Source organism: Saccostrea echinata, unplaced genomic scaffold (genome assembly GCF_033153115.1).
Source record: "Saccostrea echinata isolate AGI-Se365-2 ecotype Australia unplaced genomic scaffold, CSIRO_AGI_Sech_v1 ptg000058l, whole genome shotgun sequence".
NCBI lineage: Eukaryota > Metazoa > Mollusca > Bivalvia > Ostreida > Ostreidae > Saccostrea > Saccostrea echinata.
This window is the reverse complement of record NW_026889807.1, coordinates 4,003,758-4,012,500: the sequence shown is the minus strand read 5'-3', so window position 1 is coordinate 4,012,500 and position 8,743 is coordinate 4,003,758. Positions and strand designations below refer to the sequence as shown.

The following is an 8,743-nucleotide window of genomic DNA, read 5'->3' as shown; positions in this document are numbered from 1 at the left end:
TGCCCTTACCACATTTTTTTTCAGTTCTATAATTTTTTTTTTTTTACTGAAATACAGATTGTCTATATCATTTTGGAAGTTAAGGTTTTATCATTTCTTCAAAACACATTTAGATTGAACCTTAACTAGCAATTATACTAAATCTGTCTAGCTATCTTGTTTATAATGAAAACGTACATAAATTTCTAAAGCGTTGATTTTTATTATGATTATCAATGTGCAAGATAATTTCAATAAAAAGAACACTTACCTACCCACTTTGAAAAATGTTGGTCGGAGTACACCAAACAAAAAAAAAAATTTCAATGATGGTCCCCATATTTTTCTATTGATTTTTGAGATACTGAAGTTAAACTGTACAAACTGCTGTATTCTGTTGTGGACTAAAACACAAATATTCAGTGATTTTCTATACCTGATATGGCCACTTTATTAACTACAGTTTAACTTCGGTATCTCAAACACGGATGTCTCGAATACCATGGATAAGTCGAAGTGAGTTTGAAGCTCCAAAGCACTTATTTCTTCAGTATTTTACTCTGGATATTTCAAATCCTTGGATATCTCGAAGTACTTTCGTGGTCCCGTGAAGTTCGAGATAACGAGGTTTGACTGTACTTACTTTATCAGCTGTTTCTGTGGGTCCAATAGATTCACAAGTTTATCTGCGTAGACTTTTTTGGAGGCTGTGAACAAGATGACTTCAAACATTTCCGAGACCTTCTCAAGGAACTCACGAAAGTGGGGCCTTGTTCTTACAAACACCTAGAGTTAATTACAAAGTTAACATGACCATGTGTCAAGGCTGGCAAATTATTGCTATATTAAGGCAATCTACATGTATATAATTAGGATACCCCTGTACAGTGTACACATGCATTTATTTCCTATGAAGCTTGTAACACGAGATTTGATTGGTTTGTAGGCCAGGTGTAAATTTCCGTACACCGGACTCGAGCCCAGAGTTAATAACATAACGTCACAATGCATAGTTTCTCTATCACAAAAGCAAATAACATGATGTCACGATGCATTGTAGCACATAGTAAAGCTTATCACTAGTTCGAAACACCATTGATTGGAGTTGTGTTTACAAAGAATTTATTTGGTAACATAGGAAATATAATTTGTTATCCAGGTCCAATCATGGGTGTACAGGGATTTACCCTGAGTTGTATTCCATACACCCTTTGGCCTTAACACCCTTGATTGGACCTGGATAACTAATAATGTACTATATATATAGTTAGTGCATGTAATATACCTGGTATGTAACTTCTTCAAACAAAACAGGAAAAGTAAATGCTGCCCCCTCCAGCTCAGTCAGACTGCAGTGGACCAAGGTCTCATCCTGCAGCCAAAATAGAAAGCAAGTCAAGTATAAAAACTTACTACAATGCAAGTCCATAAACAGATACAGTTGAACTTCGGTATCTCGAACACTGATATCTTAAATACCATGGATATCTCAAAATGATTTGGAAGTCCCAATCCTTTATTCTTTATTTTACCCTGGAATATCTTGAATCCTCTGATATCTCAAAGTTTTTCCCCGGCTCCACTGAGTTAGAGATAACTAGGTTTGACTGTATATCTAACCCAAACACTTCCTATACTTTTGCTGTACATTTCATTTTCTTTGCATTACACTGCATTATACTGGTATTTTTTTTTAAAAAAGATATTTAAACAATAAGGTTTCATAGCATGCTCTTATGTAACAGAAGTTTTAATAATAGTGTCTTTAATAATTCTAGTGGGGTCCTGGTTTTAGCAGAGTCAGAGACACATGACGCACAGTGGCTGCAACGTTATTGTTGACAAACCAAACATGTAAAATCGTTTGTGGAATGTGCGTGATCGCTCGTGTAACGTGCATGATCGTGCGTTAAGAAACATGTAAATTTCGTTCTGTAAGCTTTTATCGGAATGTTATTTGAAATGCAAGCATTTCCCTTGTCTGTTTTTTTTTCAAGCCAGATGAAATAAATGGAGTGCGATTTACATAATTGAAAGCAGAACGAACTAATTATCGCTTGGAAATCAGCAATATAGTAAATAGTACAATATTGTGTTCTCGTCAAATAGCATGATTTAAACTTAGATGTTTAAGGATTGTTTCTTTGATGTTAATTATGTTTACTGCTAATTATGGTCAAGATATTTTTAAAATCAATAGATCAAAAATAGATATATTTACAAATAAATAAATAAACAATTCTCAATGCTTACATAAATATTTAGTCTGCGAATGTAAATGTACACGACATGATTGTCGGGGTTTTGGTTATCAATGATTTATCTGGAGCTTACTTTTAATTACTTTTATAATTTCTGCAAATAAATGATATGTAAAATAATTGTTGATTTTAGAGATTCACAAATGGGAACATGGATATAACATTTTCATGCCAATAGGCATTTTTTTTTTTAAACTTATCCCTTTCTGCATATTATGAAATCCAATGCAATCAAAACTCACGGTCCATCTACACGTACATCTTCTGATAGAAGGGGAAAAAAAAATCAGTTTTCTTAAGTCGGAGAATTACGTAAATAATAATTTGTAATCTAAAAAAATTAATAAGTCTTGCATGTATTTAGTTCCAGAAATATCAATTTCTTCTCCTTTTTTTCATTTTTCAAAGTCGATGAAATAATGTCAATAATTATTTGAAATCTAAAAATATAAGTATTAAGCCTTATTTCGTTTTGAAAATATCCATTCCTAAAGAATTTGAACTATTTTGCGTGAAGAATAGTGCGTTTGCGTTAGCAATCGTGTAAGATCGTGCAACGTGTAGAATCATGTTCGTGAAGGATCGTTCGTGTAACAGATTTTATCGTGCGTTAATCGTGCAGAATCGTTCGTGTAACGTGATCCTTCTTGCCAGTTGTCAACAATAACAATGCAGCCACTATACCATATAACAATCATATGTTGTACTTACCAGGTCAAGGACAAGTGAAAATTCTGGAGAACTGCGAGTCTTCAGAGGGAGGGCTGGGTGCTTTGCTCTGAGCTCATCAGTCAAAGGGGGTAAACTTCTGATAAAGAGGAATCTAGTGGGGGAAAAAAAATATCATTTAACCACTTTATCCAGCAGAGCAATTGAAATTAAGGTTTACTGACCACATGATAAGAGAGATAAACACAACACTTACAATTTTATTGATACAATTTTTCCCATCCCCACGCCCCCTTAAGTTTTCTCCAGTTCAAAACATTTTTTTTAGTGCAAAGAGGATTCTTAAAAACGATGCCTTAGAAATTATGCATACTTATACCATTAACTTTTACATAATAAATCTATATTCATTGTCTACAGACTCACGGATCAAACGGTTCAGCCTCAAAGTCGTCCGCCATTACTTCATCTTGATATTCGCCATCATCTAACGCTTCGCATTCGATGGTCTCGGTTTTCCCGCACACGAGATTATTATTGTCCTCCAGAGCTATCTTCTCATTGGTGCAAATGTCAATGGGTACATCAAAGGGCTCTTGGTTTTCTTTGGCTGGAAAGAATGTTAATCCATGAATGTATCAATTTTAGGCAGAAGTACATTTACTCATTTTAGTGATCAAGAAGCCATTTTTCTCACACAGTAGGAAAAAAGATCAATCTATGAATATTCATCTAGTGAAAGATGCATTATTATACATATTTTAGTGAAAGTCAAGCAATTTTTCTTTGGCTGAAGAAAAAAAAATCAATACCTGAATATACATTGAGAACAAGTTGCATTATTTAAACACATAGATGTAAGTGATATCTAAGCCATTTCAAAATACTAACAGGAAAATATATACCCTATAAAAGTTACTACCACTCATTCAATTTCTTATTGGCAGCCTATATGATCTTTAACCTCTGACCCTTACTTGATGAGGCTCCATCTGACTCCTCCCCTTCCTGGTATTCTGTCATGCTCCCAAAATCCAGAGACTTGGCAATAGACTCCAATCCGTCTCTCTCCTCATATTCTGAAATCAAAGCATAGTGGGATAAAAATACCTTCAATAGTAAACCTCAATATCCTACAGATATTCATTCCACTGAATCACAGAAAAATACATGGGAACATTTATAGTGCACAATTTACTGATAGAGATCCAAATAATTATCAGGTTGGTGGAGCTTTCTGTTTCCAATCTCTTTCCACATTTGCCTTTTCTTTCTATTGTATTCACCTACAGGTGTCAAAATCTCAGATTTTACAAGATTCTGTGATGCACATCTCCCCCCCCCCCCTCCTTTCCTCGAAACTTACACAGTGTAAACACAACTTAGTAAAAATAAAAAAGAGTAAGTAACTACCTTCTTCATACAACTGGTGATAGACAGGAGAAAAAATGGTTCCCAGCATTGGAATTCTGGGAGGAGAGCCAGTTTCTGGATTTTCTTTCAAGATTTTCAATGGCTTTTTGTGTGCAGCTGGAAATAACGACACTGAAATTTAATCACTCACAATGTATGCATGTATTACATAAATATTATATATATACTGTCAACAAGAGGCCCATGGGCCACAGCGCTCACCTGAGAAACTTAGGTGAGCTAAAAAAGCAGCATCAGCATTCTTTTAAAATATCCATTTACACACTCAGTAAACTTAACATTGTTTAGGGGCCTGGAATTTGCTAGTAATAATTTCATTCATTTTCGTTTGGCAACTTATAACAGGTGTTTGAATTGAATTTGTCAAGATGGGATCTCACGGAGAATTTGGCTGGTGGATCATACCTGCTTTGCTAGTGTCAGGGACGGAGGATATGAAGTTTGCTGATGATGGTTCCTGGTTGTCAATGGTGATAGGTATTGATATTCCACCTTTCCGTTGTCTTCTAGGGGGGGTTTGCTGCAACTCCTAAAAATAATCAACCATGGAGGAAGCCTAATTAAGTAGCCTATTACTGAAGAACATACTTTAAAAATTGAATTTTGCTATCATGAATGCCGACATGTAAAATACTAGGCATACATGTGTAATGTTCGAGAAATTGAGACCGCCGTCCCAACTAGTTTCTTTCCAAATTTCAACTTTGTTATCTTGAATGACATCTTTAAAGTTTTCACCCCTACTAAATTTTAAATACAGTTTCAAATGTGTGTCTTTGATCATGCTAAAAATAGTGCATTTTGACTTATCAAGTGGAACTTACTGTTTTTGGAAGCAACTAGACTTCAGAGGTGGATCTTAGCAATGCTTTAGAGTACCTGAACTTGAGAGGTAGATCTAATATGATCAATTATTCTTTAAATTACCTTGACTTGAGAGGTGGATCTAATATGATCAATTATTCTTTAAAGTACCTTGACTTGAGAGGTGGATCCAGCCTTCATTGCTTTCTTTCCCTGTGGTGGAGCAGCATCTGTTTCCTTCCGCCGTTTCCTTATTCTAGTGGTGGCCGTCGCCACACCACCGCCCAACTTGCGGCGTAGCTGCATATTGTCCTTACCACTACACTCCAAAGGCATACCTGAAGAATAAAATCACTTGCTCAATCACAATTGTTTGAAAAATGCCATACATTCTCAGGACTTTCAAAAAGATGAGAAGCAGGTGGTACTTTTATAAAAATAGGAGGTACCCTGTGGAAGTGAATTTAATTAAATATGTTTAATAAAAGAATTTTTCCCCATCAAATATTTTGGCCGGTATAATCATGATTTGAGACTGGTAAAAGTAGCGGGTACTGGCAGATTTTGAAAGGCCTGCATTCTCTTGGGAAAATCTAACAATATCTTGTTAATGACCTCTAGCTGTCATTTCTTAATTAGCTCATCCTTTACTACCCCACATGTAACATCTTTTGGAAAGGATACCATTTAGATATAGACAGAGGGTGAAGTACCCTCAATACCTGTCTAGAACCTGGAACAGATAGCTGGGATAAACTCTGCAGAAATACATGAAGAAAGGAATTTGTCCGTATTTCGTAATAATTATTTATGATTTGCTATCTCCTTATATCATTATTGATCAGTTTTAATTCAAAACAGTTAAAATACAATCTTTGGTGACTGAAATTCCCAATTTTTTCACAGAATGATAAGAAAAACAGCCTGACTGATACATATTGGAAGTTAAAGTTAATTTTTCAATACCATACATTCTTGAATATTGATACGTATCGATATATTGATTCAGCCCTACAAGAACCTGGCCAAGCTAGCCCCCCTTTCCAAGTTACTCCCTAATATTTACATGTAAGGGGTCTTAAGATGTATACATCTTCAAAACACTATATACACAAACACTTCAGGTTCATAAACCCTCTTCTCACTTAAATAAAATGTCGTTTTAACTCTAATGATTTTCCAAAAGAAATGTGTTTTACAAGTAAAATAAAAACAATTGTGGGGCGAAATTGGACAAAAAAGACTTTTCAATTTGGCAAATTTATAAAGGAATTATAGACCTTTACGTCATTAAGAGTTATCTCTCTTATCAGAGTATCAATGAACCTTAACTGGATGTAGTTATGGTAAATATGTAAAAATACTTACATTCAAACTTAAATCTTAATATTATTCTTGATGGTTAACAGACACAATTTTAGACTAAGTCTTGTTTATTATCTAAGTATGCAGTTAACAGAGTACTATGGAACAGAACACATGTTGTCGCAAAGATAAGACTAAATCGATCGAGAGGTGAGGTCCCACACTGGTCTCTGATTGGTCAGTTATTGGGCCATAATCTTGGAATAAATGTATCTACGCATGTTTTGAAGCAACCTATATATTGTAGCTACAGTTAATATTTTGATAATAATTTTGTAAATAGTCTACATTTATGTAAATTGTCAAGTTCTGTTGTTTTGTTTTGTTTTTTTTTTTTTAAAAAGATCCCTCTAGAATTGTTTGTAAATAAGTAGAACAAATTGTTCATGTGCATTTATTAAAGCATACACATAATATAATAATAATTCTAGTAAGAAGTAAATGCGAGCATGGAGCATTGTCTTACAAGCAAAAAAGAATGAGCAGATATAATTTGTCTGATTATCTTTGTAAGGTAATAATAACCATTCATTTTAACATGTTCAACTTTGAACCTTCTTCTTCTTGTTGTTCCCTTTGTGGAGTGTACTCAAACTGAGTGTCAATACTCCAGCAATTCTGTGGTGAACAGTTAAAAAACCTATGTACATTTAAAATGGGTAAAAGGTTAAAAGTGGACAGATTAGTGGAGTAAAATCTCAGACACGGTGATGGTCTGTATAGCATGTCTGAAGGTGTCCACTGATGAAGAATTCCTAATTGTGGCTGGTATATTGTTCCATGCTATGATAGTTGCTGGCATAAATGAATAGGCCTACTTGTAGACATCAACCCTGGTGCTGATTTGGCTGAATTTGTTTGCCAAAGAACCACAGGTTCTGCTATTGGCGACATGTAGCATGTGATGTACTGGAACTTTCACAATGGAACTCTACATAGGCAATATAACTCTAAATGAATAATATACCAGGAAGGATTTTTTCTTCATTTTTCCTGCTTTTACATGTAATGAATTATTAAATAAACAAACACACACAACTTCGTGGTTGTTGTAATTAATTATTGTGAGTTGGAATCTAATAAAAATTTTTTTTCCAAAGGTCAGATATTCATTTGTCTTTAATTCTATAAAAGCTTAATTAAGATGCTTCAGGAAAAAAAAATACACTAGTTTTGCTCTCTACAAACACTTGTGACAAACTTGAAAATCAAATGTCCACCGTCCCGTCTCGTGATTACGGTAAGTTTGCATTGAGATCAAATTTTTACTAAATCAAGGAAAATTAACTTTTTTCGCATTAATTAGGATCCAAAACAAGTTCGCGACCCCGTCTTGTAGGCATGAAAGTAGAAATTTGGGTCACACAAACAAATTGTGACGTCACAAATCGAAGAGTATGATTCATCCTTACATTTCACATCTAATTATTGATAATTTCAAAATCAGCAACAATGACTTTTCCTGCAAACTATTCTGTGCGTATTTTTATTTGTTTTTAATTAATACAAACTAATAAGAGCCTGCAAAACATTCAAGGTCACGCTATCTAGAATCTGTCCCAGAAACGAAATGCAAATTGGGGATTTTACCAGTGTGAACTCTCGCGAGTTTTCGTCTATTACAAGCATTCAAATTCTCGGGCCGGGTATGGATATTATTTAGTAACACACCTTAATCTTTTTATAAAACCGCCCAAAGAAGATCTGCCTTAAGTATTTAAAATATAAAATTGCACGACACTGTTTGTAAAAGAGAAAACTTACCCTAAACTTGTAGTTGTGTTTACATCACTCCATTTCGCGCGTAGGATCAATTCCCCGGATGTAGGTCAGTGCGCAAAACATCCTGCTCACAATCCGAACCCGATTTTATTTCTCTCACCTGGCAAAAATATATATGTTTGTAAAATTTTACAGAGAAACACAGGCAAGCGTGGATTCATGAATTTTTTTTCCAAGGAAGGGGGTCCATCCCAGTCAAATAATTCTAATAAAAAAAAAAAAATTCTTCACAAGCAAAAAAAAAAAAAACAAAAACAAAAACAAAAAACAAACACCCCCCCCCCCCGATCCGCGCATGTCGGGATGATGATGATAATGACCACTACGCTAAAAATGTATGTTTTAATTAATTGACTAATTAATCAATTTATTTATTTGTTTATTCATTTATTTTATTTCATTCATTCATTCATTTAGTCGTTCATTCATTCATTGATAACGTTAAATCA

The 8,743-nt window shown here is 34.4% G+C and overlaps 1 protein-coding gene across 2 annotated transcripts in view; it reads right to left on the bottom strand.

Moving 5' to 3' along the window:
• Positions 1-8,367, bottom strand: part of LOC133174429 (CTD small phosphatase-like protein 2) — a 12,216-nt gene extending 3,849 nt beyond the window's left edge. The window contains exons 1-9 of one of the 2 annotated variants that reach the window (XM_061309552.1): positions 8,277-8,367; positions 5,319-5,485; positions 4,749-4,872; positions 4,323-4,454; positions 3,887-3,988; positions 3,336-3,519; positions 2,952-3,063; positions 1,265-1,351; positions 623-765 (exon numbers count right to left, since the gene is read on the bottom strand). In XM_061309552.1, coding sequence (XP_061165536.1) covers positions 623-765; positions 1,265-1,351; positions 2,952-3,063; positions 3,336-3,519; positions 3,887-3,988; positions 4,323-4,454; positions 4,749-4,872; positions 5,319-5,483 — 1,049 coding nt within the window. In that variant the 5' untranslated portion in view covers positions 5,484-5,485; positions 8,277-8,367. The remainder of the gene's footprint in view (positions 1-622; positions 766-1,264; positions 1,352-2,951; positions 3,064-3,335; positions 3,520-3,886; positions 3,989-4,322; positions 4,455-4,748; positions 4,873-5,318; positions 5,486-8,276) is intronic. The other variant, XM_061309553.1, reaches the window with a different exon arrangement.
• Positions 8,368-8,743: the final 376 nt, after the last annotated feature.